We start from the raw sequence: 17,468 nt of genomic DNA, 5'->3' as shown, positions 1-17,468 counted from the left end.
AGGATTGCTTACAGTTATGTTTATGTTTTTAATTTCATGAATAGTTTGTGATATTTTGCGAATTTTTGATAATTATTTTTCTCTATTGTTTCTATTGTTTAGGTGAAGTGGTAGAACATTATGGCTATGGTAGATATTGTGTAATACTATAGAATACTGTAAATTTAAAAAAGTAAATTTTATCAAACTGTGTCCTCCCTCATTCCAAACGCAATGCTTGAGAGTAGAACTGCAATAAGCATTTTATACTTATATGCCAACCCCCTACGAAGGACGGGTACTCTGCTAGTAGAAGTATATTTTGGAAATTGTCATATTTTTACATAATTGTTTTCAATAACAGCTGATTTAACAAATATTTTAATGCACAATTAGGCGGAAGAAGTTAAATTATTTAGACACGTTATTTTGAAATATAGGCCTACGTATGCAACATACTACAAAAAAATTCCTACGTTAAGAAAAGAAATAATAACCCTATCTTAAATGGGTTTTGAGAAAAATTGCATTTAGTAACAATACAAAAATAGGCAATAACAGTCCCCTTAAGTTTCCCATATGCCACTTCCAAAATTCAGTAATTTTGTCAATCTAAAAGTTACTCTGAATTAGAATAAGCGATAACTCTTTGAACAAGCTTTAGCAATACATTTGGCTTTATTCGCGATGACAAACCTTATGCTTTGATATCGATATTCAATCAAAGTCAATTGATTGTTGTCATCGGCTTAAAACCAATGTAACAGTCAAAAGTTGATTAGTGCACAACAACCATTTCGCAGTTTCATTGTTTTATGAGATTTTCGTTCTTTGAAGTTTCTGGAATTTTATTCAACCTAAATTAACTAAACAATTTAATTAGTTATTTGAAGAACCTTTGGAATTTATGCTTCTCTCAATCTTCGATTTTTTAGGTGACAATAAAAACTCGTTGGTACAAATCGAATTTATTAAATTATATATTTTGCTATTTGAAGTTATTCCTGAATATTGTGAAACATTTGACAAAACATGTTTTATATTTCCATATCAAAGTTTTAGCTTTGGTTATAGAAACGCTACCGGGAAGTAAAGAACTTATGATTTGAATACATTTGAAAATCTAGAAAATGTGCCAGTAGGTTATATTATATGTTTACCACACCGACCCCCTAGAAAATGTTAAGACGAATATGATCATTTACTGAATGAGACGAGCTAAGAAGAAACCTGCCTGGTGGGAATACTAAATAACGTACAGTACCAATAAGTGTGAAATTAAAATTCTTTAAGAGCTTATCAGCATATAATCTAACCCTATTGTTTTGGACATTACCTTAATTTTCTCCTTCCGTAAAAAAGATAAAGGAATATTTATAAGTATGAGAAAATCTTTGGATTAAGTAAAACAAAATAAAATACTTATGATAGGTCCGAAATTATAATTTTCTATGAGCTTTACCAAATAACCCTATAGCGGCTAGTATGTGCTCCTCTAAATCATTATCTCCTTCCGCAAAAAGATTCAGTATTTTTACAGGATAAAACGTTATGCTGAGTTATAATCTGTACGACGCCAACACAACATGTAGCATGTGAGTGAAAGATGAGCGTGGAATAAATTGATTGAATGAGTACAAAACCAAAGAGAAAAACTAATAACAAGTAATTTCAAAATTAGCATAAGTTTAGCTTTACCCCGTATAGGCTAGTGTTATTTTTTCGATCCCTTATAAATAATTCTTTCCTAAACCCTACTTTCCCTGACCCCTTTGTCCTGTAGACCTCACTGTTCTGTTTTATATCTGTCTGCCGCCCCCAAAACGACCGTCCCGCCATCTTTGGGGGGAGGGGGGGTTTACGAGCTTCTGAATTTGTTCATAAAAGTGGTTCCAAATAAAATCACCAGAATATGTTTCAGAAACCAGTGGTATTGTGTGTACATATTGGATAAAAATTGAAGCCTTCGAATGCAAACACCCTATATATACAATATCACATTCGACTTGCAAAAATACTGTTTTTCTACAGTCACCCGATAAAGTTGGCTTCCATGCACAGATTGTAGTTCAGAAAGCTATACTTTGGCGCACAGTTTTTACCAGTATTCCAACAAAACAACACAAAACAGCGTGATTTTATTATGCACGTAATCCGTGTACGCTTGAAAATAAGTTGGCAACACAAAGATATTATTACTACGATCAGCTGGTGCAGCGTTTCCCATTTCGTTCAATGTTTGGATTTAACCTAACCTAAAAACGTGTTGTACGGTGTTTGAAAGACTAAATTTACCACTTCGCCCACTAGTTACACAAATAACGATTTTCTCTTCCAGGGTGTTTTTTTTATCACTCAGTCCGGAATAATAATAATTAACGCGTTAAAATAGTTTCATTATTCTCTGATTTACTGTGGTTCACAAATACATTATCATTTCAACTTATACAGTAAGAAGAAATCATATTCAAAAACCATACGCGAAACCTTCACCATGTAAGGTAAGTGAATCAATGTGGGAATAATGATATTGAAGAACACGTATTGAAATAATACACGCGCTGAATAAAACATGTCTTGACCTTTTACGAATGAACTTGTAACTCTGTCGGATTGCCTTTTGATTTCATTGAATATAAGGGTTACCTTTTCAATATGTTATCGATTTTTTTCGATCGACATTGACGTTAGGGTTGATAAAACAATAATTTAATAAATTAATAAGGGGGGTATTGCATTTTGCAAATATACTTTGAACCATGTTTTGCGTGGATCGTTAAAATTCTTGTCTTCACAAATTTCTATTCATCATTAAATCCGATTCAGTTTAGCTAAAGTAATTGTATTAACGCTGAATTTTCAACAGTTATATTATAATTAATTTTAATTTTTAGGTTTAATCGTATACAGTATTTTACTTTTTTTGTATTTAGCAAAAGTCATTTTTGTAGTAGATTAAGAATTATGCATGTGAATTGTAGTTTAAGGTCCAATAAATTGGGGATAAATTTAGATAGATTTAGATTAAATTTAGATAAATGCATTTTGTATGTAAAATACATTGGAGTTTTTGAGATAAATTGTTTAGAGGATCTTGTTTATCACGAACAAGTTGTAAACACTGAAAACTATATCCAGCTTCCCAACAATTTTTTAAAAAAATGTAAGAGTTTTGAACCTAGACCTGAACAACACTAGACCATTCCAAATTCTTAGAACAAAACTAAACAAAAAGTAGTGAAACAAAAGGAGGCTTTAGCTAATATATGTGAAGACCTGACAATTAACACGTGAATTCCCAGAAAATCTTACTAGCACATACACTTCACCATTCAAAAATACAAAATTCTCAGAACAAAACAAAACCAAAGGTAGTCGAGGTGTGAAAACAAAAGGAGGCTTTAGCTGATAAATGTAAAGACCATTTGAACCACGGGCCAACAATAAAGATGGAAAGTTAACGCACCCAGTCATGGCTTTTAGCTAATGGAATCTCCCTGTCCACGGCCTACTGTCTTACTGCCTTCACTCATTCTTACTTACACCCTCCCCTCCCTGAATGGAGGAAATTCCAGAGCAGCTTCATAGAAACACTTATAAAGGTTCCATTCAACCAGAATGGGAACGCTAATTCTTTTCAACAGCTCACGTGTTTTTGTGTGTTCGATGTCCGTGGCATTCCAACGTTTTTGGTTTGCCCACACCCTCGTCTAGTTACTAACATCGACCAGTCATTAGTATCATTAATCGACAGCTCAGTGAGAAATAGATTCTGGGTACAAATACCCCCGCCGCAGGAAACCTGCCGAATGTGCAAATTTCCATTAGTCTGAATTGCTTTTCAATTAAATCTTTTTAAATAACATTAGGTTTGACGAGTACCTAGGTTTGCTGCTACAAGGAAACTAATTAAGTTTGTTTATATTAATAGCTTAGTATAAAATAAATAAATTGTCCAAGTGTGATCAAAATATATCCATAAACAAGCAAACTACAACAATTTACAATATTCTCCATAAGCATAACATAAGAATTTTAAATTTACATTTTTTTGAAATTTCTCCGTCACCAATAACGGTACGAAAACACTTTGATATCCCAAATAATTTGTTTTTAAGCCCTTTAAAATTCTAGAGAGAAATTTGGAAATTTTGTGTTTTGAGGGTAAAAAAAAAATATTTTTTACCCCATTAAACCCCCCGTAAAACCCCGTTCCCATGGTCCGATCATGTTGGTTCGCGAACTCATGCAAGTTTATCCCACTTTACACCATTAAACCAAGTTTAACCAAAATCGGAAAAAAATTACTCAAGTTATCGCGTTCACGGACGTATATACCCATGTACTACCCGTGTTCAGTATTGGAAAACATGGAGACTGAAAAGACTGGTATGGATATCGGTACATATTGAAACCCACCAAATAACTACTGTTGTAGTTTTTAATTCAAAATCTGTTATTCAAGCTTTTTTCTGTTGGTTTGTAGTTTTGCAAGAGTTTACCAAAAACATCGCCGGAATAGCACTGCCATTTCTTCGTCGAGATTTTTAAATACAATATGGACGACTTGGAACCATGGAACCAATAAAGAACTAACTTGAATCTAACAGCTATTTGTCTACAGTAAGCTTGAATAGTCTTGTTAATTATTCCATTTACGATCCAGACGCCACACACATTAATAATTGGATGAACTAACACTGCTTGGATGTGATGAGTCATTTATTCATTCACAGACTCACTTCTTACTCATCTTTCCCTCTCTTTCCCTGTTTTCCCCCTCTCTCTTTCCCTTCTACAAGGCTGTCTGCTTACGCATTCCAAGCCCGTCGTTCATTTTATGCTGCCCTCGACAAATATTTTCGGTTTCCCCCAAGAATGCGTTTATTTTAAGCGACACGTGGAGGGTTTTGTTTTAAATGATCCTTTAGTATAATTTATTGTTAGTTGTGGTGTGAAGTAAATACAGACAGTTTCTGTTATACAACTATTTTTCAGGTTGGGTTAGAACTTAAATTGTGTATTGTTATATTATATAATCTTAGGTCTTATAGCGGTCCTTAAAATGCACTTATATTGTATGAGAAAGTGAACGAAACCAACAAAAACATTATGACTGTACCTATGATTTTATTTGTTATGAGGTTATGGCACATACATAATATAGTAACCCTACAATTATTGCAGATCGTTACTACCACAGCGGTACTATTTAGCACGTCAAATCCTTATCAAATTTGCAATATTATCACCTACCATTAACTGTCAAAGCCTTTTATCTGGCCTCAGTCATTGGCCAGTGACCTATAATTGCTCATTAGTGATAACATTTGAGGTCAAACCCGTGTTGTACATTCCGGGTTTAAATTGGGATTTAATTGATTTCGATCGGTTTGGTTCTTAGTTTTCCCATGATCCTGTAAATAAGTTTATTTCACTATTGGATTTTTAAATGATAAATCTATTTTGTTACCCAGCACGGAGAAAAATATCGAAAAGAATGAACACCATTTTCGTAATCTTCCACTTAGGACCCATGCAACCCATGCGAGTATAAATAAAAACAGCCAAAAGCTAAACTGATCTGCTGAAACATGATATTATGCAGATGGTAGAAAGCGCGGGTGGAAGTTGACAAGATGGTATTTTTCTTTTACACCTCACACTATTCGGTTTGACACTTTTTGTTTATCCTCATTGTGTCTCCACCGAAAAATAACTTGTGATTTTAGCCTAAATAATTTGTCTAACTTTCTCCCTGTACTTATAAGCTGACCACAACGCAACAGAAAACGAACCATCACAGCTGAGCAAACTGCAATTGATCACGAGTCTCTAGCGTATTCAATTTATTAATTTTTTGTGACCTTTTCCGTTCATTCACGTGATTCACTACAATTGAAGTTTTAAGTTATGTCAAGGTTCTAACCTAACCTGTCCAAACCCAAACTAAAATAATATTACAAAACCGATTTCGAACAACACCACGATGAACTATCATGACACCGGTCGCAAAGCCTACGTAGACTAAAATAATGAAATCCAAAAAAGTTATTTGTAGATAGTTATAAGGTAGGCCTACAATCTTCATTTATAACTTTAACCTATTGCTGCGAAAACACAAGGTGGTCAGGGATAGACCAAGTGACCAATGACAGAAGTCAAAACAAGAACTAACATGCGTGTTTGGCGACAATTAACCCAATTTGATTGTTGCCGCTATTGGCCATCTATTGGCGCATACAGTGATCGATTGTAGCAATCTGACTCGGGTGTCTACCACTCTATTGGGTTGAAACGTGAGTTTACTGATAACCTGAAAACCTGAGTTATAACTATAACTCCCCCACCACTCCGTTCTCAACTTCTCCCCCTTTCCCCTCCCCTTCACCCATCCCACTCCCACCTGTAGACGACAGACTTCCCCTCAAATTCCCCCTTTCAAACCCCTATCCCAGAGGAGTGTTAGATGTTATTAACTCGAGAAGTACAGTGGCTCGATTTATTAAAATAATTGAACACTGGTCTACTCAATGTAAAACTGCCTTAGTGGATTTTATTTTATTTTAAATTTGACTAATAGATGATTTAGGTGATCTTTGAATATTCTAGACTTGGTTTATGTTCATTAAACGGCTTCAGATTTTTTATGTACTTTGAAAATGTCTGGTTTGATCCTGAGAAAAAGTAGTCGATTTTGGTGGTTCGAAATTGGCCCCAAAGACATTTTCTTAATTGTACGACCAAAGTCTATTTGGTCGTACAATTAAGAAAAGGTCTTCTTGAAATTTACTCTGTTTCCCCCCAAAATACTTGACTCTGACTTGAAAATACAACGATAAAATAGGTTATATGCTCCGCAAATTCAAATTCCTCGCACCGTTGCAAAAGACAACGTCGACGAGATACAGGAGGCATTGACATGACAGGTGAGCTGGGCTGTCAGGTATCGATCATGAAGGCAGTGTTTAGTGTCTAGTGTCTAGACAAACAGGCGTCTTCGTATTAGGTTAAGTTTAGATGGTCACGATATCGTATAGCTAGTCATTGGCGACCAGCGGTATTCGAACCTTGAACCTTTGAGGACCGATACCCCGAGCTCTGCGAGACTCACACTTCCCAAAGGCCAAAATACTTAACTCTGACTTGAAAATACAAAGATAAAATAGGTTATATGCTACGCAAAATCAAATTCCTCGCATCGTTGCAAACGACAACGTCGACGAGATACAGAAGGCATTGACATGACAGGTGAGCTGGGCTGTCAGGTATAGATCATGAAGGCAGTGTTTAGTGTCTAGTGTCTAGACAAACAGGCGTCTTCGTATTAGGTTAAGTTTAGATGGTCACGATATCGTATAGCTAGTCATTGGCGACCAGCGGTATTCGAACCTTGAACCTTGAGGACCAAAACCCCGCGCTCTGCGAGACTCACACCCCCCAAAATACTTAACTCTGACTTGAAAATACGACGATAAAATAGGTTATATGCTACGCAAATTCAAATTCCTCGCATTGTTGGTGCAAACGGCAACGTCGACGAGATACAGAAGGCATTGACATGACAGGTGAGCTGGGCTGTCAGGTATCGATCATGAAGGCAGTGTTTAGTGTCTAGTGTCTAGACAAACAGGCGTCTCACGCTTACGCTTACAATCCGCGTCATGTCAGAAGGAATTAACTACTATTTCAATCCCTCTCAAAAGGTACTGAGGTGCGCAAGTGTAAGCATTAAAATTTAAGGTTTTAAAAATATCCGAGCATATTTCGGTTGAGTAGAGTACTTTTCCGATTTTTTAAGGTTCTGCGAAAATATGTTGTTTTATCCTGAGAAAAAGTAGTCGTTTTCGGGGTCAAAATCTGTTTCGAGCCCACAACTCCAAAACATGAACATTCGAGTGTACAAAACGTAGTTTTTCAATGACAGAGTACTTTGTTTAGTAGAATGGGATCATTTCGTTAGTTCGAAATTGGTCACAACTAATCTTTGGTCATTGGGCTTTTAAAAATAGGTCTGACTAATAAACAACCAATCAAAAAACAAAGAGTTATCTGACCCCTATCTACACTCATCCTTCAAATTTGGGTGAAAATACGCTTAGTTGATATTATGTTCTATCATGTGAGATCCAATTAAGCAAAAATATTAACATTCTTGATGGATTGGGGAGTTGTTTTATATAGTGTAAAGTTAAAAATAAATTCAATGAACATTCTAATTCAAATTCAAACATATAAGTTTGTGTATTGCACATTGTACTCCTTTAAACACTAATATAACAGGTATACAAAATAACGGATTAATTCAGAGTGTAAAACAAAGCACTTAATAAAGCAAGGGTGGTGAAAGTACTGTTTTGCAGGGAACAGTTTGTTTTAATTAAATAAACACTTTCGCGACTGCTTGTAGCCAAGCTGTACGTGATTTAATTTCTAAATGAATTGTGGTTTTCCAACCACTATTAAAACTGTAGGAGAATAAAACTACTAATGGATTTAACAATTAAAAATACTTAGTATTTTTCAATTGTTAAGTATTCTTTATTACTTGATACACGCCATAAAAAATTTTAACAGATTTTATGTATGGGAACAATTCACCATTTTTTGTCAATATCCCTCATATTAGACATGTTGTTGGTTAACGACTCATTGTTTTAAGCCTGTACATACTACAAAGTTGCTTTAGAACTCATCGCCTGCAAAATTGAGATATTGGTTCAGAAGCAAGCGAATAAGAACGTATACTATCGAAAATTATAAAAAATAAACAATAATATAAAGATAGAAATTTCTAATCTGACTTCAAAATTTAGTTCGCAAGTCAAATTTTTAATAACATAGGGTACTTAAAAGATTACATTTAAAGGCTATCCAATATTGTTAAAATATTCTTTCAGAGTCAGTTTTAAACATGAAATGTTATGGTTTTAACAGTAGGTGTCTTAAGTTTTGACATTTAGGGACAGAGTTCGCTTTAATTCTTCCAGAACATGATAATTTCTTATCACAATGTTTATCAGTGACCGGTTCTAACGTTGTGGTCCTACAAAGTTCCTCAAAACTTGGACTGTAGGAATATTTGACAAACCTGGGCAGAGAGCAATAATTAAATGATCATTTGGGAATGGACATATTTCATGTTACATCCAATATTATTTTCGAAAATATATTTATTTCAAACTACTAACATTTCACTAAAACACATCGTTGCCGTCCCTGTTGTAGATAACCTAAGTAATCGTTATACTAATGCTATTTAAATACTTGAACAAAAAAATACTCTTGGCCAAGGGTTACTACAGTGTTCGATATTGTGTCGCTGATGGGTTTAGTTAGTTAGTTTTTTTTTTGTTGAAAGAAGTAATTGGTATTGTTTTATTGAAGCAACATTGTCTATTGTTTATTTTAATTTTAGTTCTACGCGATTAATTTACATGACCAATGCAAATTTTGTATTTGTTATTTTTGTTTAATAAAAAAAAAAAATAAAAAATACTTGATAAATATGACGGAGATATTTTAGTGTAAATCCAATCAAACAAATTGAAATTCGCTTCTGCAGGTTTGGTGCGTTGGGGGTATAAGTTCAGTGATGGAAAGTGCCCACAATAATCAACGTAACTCTGAAAATTCCTAGAACAGTTACATCCTATTGTTTATTCCTTATTTTGTTCAACTTCATAATTCACTTCCAGCTAGAAATCGATGGCATCACTGTCACTAGGTCTACAATCGATGGTTTACAGTAAGCCATTTCCCATTGGCCCAATGGTGCCAGTCCGTCTGTAGCGTGCTTTCCTGGTATATCGAGCCCTAGGTTATTACGCTAGCAGTTAAATATCCTCCTGCCTACAAACATTAAATTTTAAACTTTACACTACCTCTACCCCGTCGATAAGTGTAGAAGCGATTTTCCACAATATTCTCACATATTTTGATGTTTCAGATACCAATTTGAAATATAAAACAATTTCAATTCAAGTATCCGATATTCCGCACACGTTTTACTTGTCCGTGATAGAAGTTGAACATGTGGGAAGTGTTAAGTGTGGCAGTAAATCAAAATAATGCGGGAACTTTGGGGGAAATCCGTAAAATATTACTCTGTGTGCTTCACTGAGAGCTTGGTGACTGAGCAAGACGCAATGTATGCTGTATTATCACTTGGCTTTGCAAATGCACGTATAGTACTGTAATAAGCCATAAAAAACTAAAATTAAATTACTGATATTTTAAAATAATCAATGGAAATCACACCCTTGCCGCAGCAAGCTTCCAATAGAGAATTTCCTTTGCCTAATTGGATTTATCTTCTTCTATCTATCTATCTATATAAATAAAATTAGAGTTTTGTCTGTACATTGCTCAGAATTATATACGTTTAGGTTATTTTTACGTTTTATACATTAAAGAAGCAGAAACGAGTCTTATCTCAATTTCTGTCTGTCTGTCTGTCCCTTTGTTTGTAACACTCAAGATGGCATTTTACGCAATCTTCTCCGTGAAAACCAGAGTACATATCAAGATCCAAGTCATTTGAATGTATTCACTGGATTGGCGAGAGTGTCTTTAGTGATTTAAATATAGCCTCACTACTTTGTAAATAAAATTACGGACGTTCAAAAATGCAGTTTTGTGCGATTTTTGTCAAATTTCCGTTCAATTTTTATCACATAATCGTCTATGAAATAACGAACAGCTGTTCGGATCAAGATTATTTTTTCTAGCTGTCAATGACATGTTTACAAATGTTGTTTACAAATACCGCAACTATTTCGAATCACGTTTTGAAAGCAAATCCCAACCAAGTGAGATTAAAAACGTTTTTTTTTCTTACATAACGGATTTAATTAATCGCAAGTGCAATAATATAGTCTAATAGTGTAACCGTAAATGAAATTAAAAAACTAGACATCGTCCAAATCGGAACCAGAAATTCTTTGAGTATAAAATGTTTCTTGAGTTTTGATAACCAGAAAGAAGAAGACCTTGAATCAGTGTTGTATAGGGCTGTGACACTGAAATGATCGTCGCCAATAGCTTACAAAAAAGGTTTCCACTCATTGACGGCGCTTCAATGGCGGTTGTGTAAAGTTTAAAGTAAAAAATCACAACTGCAGTGGGTGATTGTAACAGAGGCAGAGGAAGTGCTAAACTCGCTTTTCCAATGTGTCACTTTCTGTTTCTACTCACCGTGTGATGCAATCGCTGGACCATACAGCCAATAGGCCCATAGCTCATATCTTGGGTACGTAAGCCTACATATTTATTCATAACAACCTTTTTGACGACGATCCTTGATACCGGTACTTTTCCATAGAATACATGGCCTACCTACTTAAAAAATAAAATTTCAAATGACTTTACTACTAGCTTGGTTTTGACCCCAACATTGTGTGATTTTCGTCACATTTCCTTCTAATGTTAATAGATATACTAATCATTGTTTAGAGAATGCGTAATCTATTAAATAACAAAAAGTTGTTTGGGTAAGGTTGCTTTTTTCAAACTGACACCGATAAGTTTACGCTATAGGTAACTTTTTACGAGAAAATCCAAAAGCAAGAGATCAATAACCTCGGGACTAGATATTAATGTATTTAATTGGTCCAATTTACTATAGTTCTTAGGTAAGTTCTTACGTAGGTACTGGTTCTTTTCCTTAGAACCGGTAGTTTACAAATTTGATATCGTTGGTGTTGCACCTTATTTATTAGAGCCGTCCGTATTCAATTTAAGTGATGTCTTAACTCTGTATAGTTTTGCTTTTTCTGTCTGGATTCCAAATCTTAGCTTACCCGGTATGCTAAGAAAATGATAACCTATTTGAGTAAAACATTTGTTGGGCAAACCATCATGAATTGTTTACGCCTTTATATTGTTTATGTATCAATAGTTCGTGGCCTTTTTTGGATTGTTGTGTGTATGTCTGTTGGTAACGCATTTATGTCCTTATTTCTCAGTGTTTCACGGAATGGACAAGAGCACCTTTGATACTGAAAATGTCAACCGGAATAAAGAGTTAAATGGTGAGGTTGAGGTAGTACTTTAAATACGTTTAAGTTAACCGATGTGGAAAGTAACTTTCAATTATAGGCCTACTTTAGGGCTACGCTTCATGGATCTATAAAACATTTTTTAGTTTAATCATTGGACATATGGACCAACACGATCCGGGTGACATTTAGTTGCGAAGCATTTATTTTGGCTTGAACTGTCAGATACTGTATTTGCGAAGGTTTATATATAGGCCCTAATAGTTTTGCCAGCATATCTGCAAATGTGCAAACTAATTGTTGTTCTTAATGTTAATATAAGAAGATTTCAACTGACTACTATAAGATCCCCGTGCGTAGAACGGGCACACAGCTAGTACTAAATAACTTATTTATCAGCATCGTGTTATTAAATTACCTGAAAGCACAAAACTACGTCAAATAATACTTGTGATTCTATATTTACACTTATAGCCTACTGTTTACCGACAAGATGGTAATACATAAATGATGGTAAGTGGTGATCACCAAGTGTACAAATATATTATTACAAGTGTTATTTGACGTATTTGTGTGCTTTCATATTCAACGTATACTAAACATTTCCTTAAAAACATGCGAGATTTATTATGATATTTAAATAACAATATAGGTACTGCACTACTTAGGTTCGCTGATTTTGGTAAAATGTTTATAATAAAATAAATAAATTTGATCAAAATATGTATTTTAACAAGAAATCCACAACAGTTAACTTTTTCTCCATAGGGACATCATAGGGATGTTAAATGTATCGTTTTTTACTTTCTACGTAACCGTTAAGAATACTACAATATAATAATTTTGTTTAAGCTTTACTTGATGGTTGCAATGAAAATTATTGAAAGGACTTTTTTTGGCTACACCTCGTACTTACTTATTACCCGATCTTTATGGTTCGCAAACTTATTCAAGATTTCCCTTAGCCCCAAATGCATGTTAGTTCGTAACAGAGTGGTACATTAACACTATTTTAGTTGTAAAAATACAACAAACAAGTACCAATAAGCATAGCTGTACAATAATTTTCACTGAAACCTCATTATTTTTTTAATACTGTTTATCTTCTTAAATTCAAGAAAAAAGTCTAGTGACATTTTATTCTAGTGTATGTTGAACTGTACAGTTTCTCTGCCAATCAACACTTGAACTCAACGACGGAGGGTGGTCGACAGTCTGGTAAATGAATCAACAATTTAATCAACATTCTCCCACCCCAGACAGCGACTCCCTCCTTATGCTGTGCTTAAAGCTATACTCATTGTGTTTATGTGTGTGTGTACGTCTGGGTAAATTTAAATTGTCTGGGTAGCCGAGTGTAGAGCTCGCCTTCAAATCTGAAGGTCGCTGGTTCGATTCCAAGCGAGATCGTATCCAGACCCAGATGACATTTGTCATTGGGTTATCTAACAAAAAGGTCGACGTTAGACCAGGGTTTGGACCGTTCCCTTTCAAAACTAAAAAAATTAAATTGGCGTAGAAAAAAACACAAAATAAAAAACTCTCATACTGTATACAGACATTAAATAACCTGCATTAGATGCAGCAATTCAGTTGCCTGACAAAAAACAAAATTGTATATGATCCAATTACTCTGTACCAATAATTGAGATGGGAATGCAACACGGTTGTATTAGTGATTTTAAAATGCTAAAATATTTAACATTATTAGCCAAGAATGTTTAATTTAAAATAGAGTACCGGCAGATAGATGAAAATATTAACGTAGTATAATCAGTTTTCTTCGTAAGTAAGAAAGTAAAAGTTACAAAATATTAATTATTTATTTAACAAGTAATATGATCAAATTAAATATGCAATTCATGATCATAGTGTTTTCGTTGCACTCGAGAACGAGAAACTATTTTGTTCCTCTCGTCGGACTAATTAAAAAAAATTACTTTTTTTCAATTGATCATTGGCTGTCGTGTTCAAGTTATGTAATATTGTAATTTTACGAAGCTTTTCCTTTAATTTGCAGTACTTGTTTGCTAAATGAGACGATACATTTTCTGCAATCGTAATTTAAAGTCGCTGACCTTTCCTTTGCTTTTCTTGCGTCATGGTAAAAGGCATGAGTCATACAACCAACATTCAGCTGAGTTTATGACTAATGGAAGGACAGCTGACTAAAACTTTCTTGCAGTGTTTTTGCAACTGCAATTTTTTAATTGGATGTCAATGCACTTTTGATGATCTCACTTTTGTCTTTTTACTTGTAACTATCCCTATAGCATATTGCAGTGGAACCTCATTAAGAAGAGCCTTATAAGTGTTTTTCAAATATCCTTGGTTATATATTACCTTTAATTACATGTCATTGAAACCTTGATAAGGAGTCAACCTTGATAACAAGTTATATTTGATCATCCCCCATGGACTTTGTTATCAAGGTTTCTACTGTGTAGGCGAATATAATATACAAACTACTATCCAATATTACATTTTTGTTACGTTCCTTTCATCTACGGATATGTAAACATAGTTCACTTTGGATTTTGTATTTGAAAGAAGGAATCCACCTTATAGGAGGTATAAGAATCAGATTGGGCTACAGTTAACAATCTATTTCCCCATTTGTATATTTTTCTAAGTTTGCGCATTCGAAAGGATTCAGTAATATTACCTACTAGTGAACTAGTCAGTGGAACAATTCACTGCGTTAATTTTTATTTTAAAACCTGCTATAATTTTAAAACATGGAAAGGGATTTTTAGGGTTATAATTGCAAACAAATTGATTTTTTAACAGCTGTAAGCACGGGAGGAATCAGCTGTGTATAGGCCCGCCACTGCCACTGCGATTCGGACGAAGGCCAGTTTCCGGAAATGCTACAATCGCCGGATATGCGCTACCAACTTTGTTTTTTAAGTCGCCGATCGTACAGCACAAATTACGTAACAAGGCGTTGAGTTATATAAGGGTATTTAACATATAGATAGGTTAGTACAGCTATTTATTGTAGTGCGTGGATAGCATTAGTAGTGAATTTAAACAATACAATGCCGGCGCAGTCCGTTTATTTCTTAGTATACTCCCAAGTGATAACCAATTTATTTAGTCAACAAATACAGTACATTAGAATTTAATAAGCCGTTATTATTTTACCTAATTAATACCTTAATGCAATAGTAATGGAAAATACAGTACACAATTAAACTTAAATGTACAAGAAAAGTAATTCAAACAAAGAATAGGGTAGGTACAAAATGCATTAAAAACTATTGGTTTTTCCCGCGCTCTGCAACGGGACTAGGATCAGGAAGTGATTGGGACTATTTTCGTGCGTAAATCAATAAATAATATTTCTCGCTGTTAATTTTATCTCAGCAATAATATGTAATTTTTCTAAACTTTATTTAAATGTACATACGATTTCTTGTGTCCCGAACTAAAACTTGCAATTGAATATATTCCTGTTTGGGGCATCTAAAAAAATACAATCGATTCAAAATAATCCGACCAATAATAGACTAGGCCTACTAATGGATAAGCAGTATCCCACAGTAGCATTGTTTTGTATGCACTATATACACGTCAAAAAAATACGGGGATTAATTTAAAAAAGAAAACACGGATTCTACAGACAAAGGAATTAGTCCATTGAAATCAAAATTATCCAGAGCGTGCCAAAATAATACATAAAAATTCAGTTTCGAGCAAGGGTATGTAATAATTAAACATGTTAAGAAAATACTAAAATTAACAAATAATCAATACATTGCATTACATAATATTTTAAAACATGACGCAAAAAAATATGCAAAAAAATACGCAAAAAATAACAAAAAAAAATAAATCACACAAATTGTTCTGTGTCCAAATATTTAAACACTAATGCAATTTGAATCTGTAGGTATGCAGATAATTTTGCTGCAATAGTCTTGTCATGCGACACAATAATTGTCCAAAACAAAAAAATCCACGAAATAAAATTGAAAAACAAAAAATTTTACGAAAATTATTTAGTGCGTGCCCAAAGACACGTAGACTGCGAGATAATTTTGTTCCCTCGCACCCATATCGATCGGCCACGCCCTACCCAATGCGTAAATCCTACAAGGGGGGATCGAATTTGAGTCTGGCAGACGCAGGGGTGCTGTTGGCGGGGGGAGGGGTGGGGTGGGAAAATGGGAGAGGGCGAGTCACTCCTACTGACACACCTGTTGATATTCTACCATATGGCAACTTTGATGTATGTGAAATAAAAATGCTTCATGGCAAAACTTCGCCAATATAGATGTTTGAATTTTTGAATTTTGATGTATCGTGACTGAACTGTAAAAAAATTATTTCACAACGAATGGGAATACAGTGAAGATATTTAAATTTGTTCATAATTAAAATAAGAATTTGGCAATTTAAGGGGTGTGTGCTATTATTATGAAGTTATTTAATAAAACTGCATAGAAATGTAATATGTAAATTTGTCGAATGGTTTTAATGTAGAGCTAACCGTACCTTATAAGATGTAGCCTATGGTATTGAAGTTTTTGTAAAAATTCTTAGCTAGATGCACACATTTTTCCAGTTTTAAGTGTCAATGTCAATTCTAATACAGATTTGAAAAGTATTCATCATAATTTAACATGAAAATATTTAAGCTACATGTATTTATTTAAGTAAAATCTGTATTAAGGTATACATGCATGTGAGGTAAAAAATCAGAAATATTTAACTTATTAAAATAAATTGGCGACAAACCAACAAGATTCTACTTGTCCGAACGAATTTGGCAAGTCAAATCACAATTTGTACCCAGCCGGCACGCCACCCGGCTAACCATATGGAACCACGCAACATGTTACAATATGGGAAATATTTATAAAATTATAATTTAAACCACTCACCAAGCCTTCACCCTGATTTGAACTTCCCCTTCGGCCACGGTAGGTTCTGGTTTCTTCAACACTTTGACGGATTTCAGCCCGCCGAAACCGGTCAACACGACGGCTCGCATTTCTTTCGGCGGTTCCTCCGCGGGTTTTTCTGGTTCTTCGGTTTTCACGGCTCCGTCCTGGTCGGGTTTCGGTGTTTCCTCGACTTTTTTCGTTTCTTGTTCCTCAGCCATGGCGAAGTGTCTCGGTCACGTTAGTTCAAGATGCGGATACTTCGGCACACCAACAACGACTGAAAGATGCGCCGCGTCGAGACTGGAGTCTAAACCTTCGCTAAATCATCACGATGTTGTCCCCTGGCGCTGCGGAGTGGGGGAAATGATTCTCCCTCCACCTCCCCTCTAGACGGCGACCAAACAAGCCCGCGTTGTTTTACATGCATATCATCATTGACTATATAACACTAGTGTTATATAGTCAATGATATCATATACCTATGCTGCAGTTTTTCAATAAGTTAAAAAATGAATATTTATAAAATTAAACTGTCATAAACTAACCTAACCAACCAAACATGTTGATTATATAAAAAATATATAAAATAATAATCGAA

At 34.5% G+C, this 17,468-nt stretch overlaps 1 protein-coding gene across 1 annotated transcript in view; it reads right to left on the bottom strand.

Moving 5' to 3' along the window:
• The window catches only part of LOC128996943 (synaptic vesicle membrane protein VAT-1 homolog-like), a 59,256-nt gene extending 42,108 nt beyond the window's left edge, over positions 1-17,148 (bottom strand). The window contains exon 1 of the mRNA XM_054422485.1: positions 16,868-17,148. Within this exon, the coding sequence (XP_054278460.1) occupies positions 16,868-17,088 (221 nt within the window). The 5' untranslated portion in view covers positions 17,089-17,148. The remainder of the gene's footprint in view (positions 1-16,867) is intronic.
• Positions 17,149-17,468: the final 320 nt, after the last annotated feature.

Source organism: Macrosteles quadrilineatus, unplaced genomic scaffold (assembly GCF_028750875.1).
Source record: "Macrosteles quadrilineatus isolate MER2022 unplaced genomic scaffold, UCM_ALF_1.0 Scaffold_6__1_contigs__length_79288215, whole genome shotgun sequence".
Lineage (NCBI taxonomy): Eukaryota > Metazoa > Arthropoda > Insecta > Hemiptera > Cicadellidae > Macrosteles > Macrosteles quadrilineatus.
Note: the sequence above shows the minus strand (reverse complement) of the source record. Positions and strands in the feature narration are given on the sequence as shown.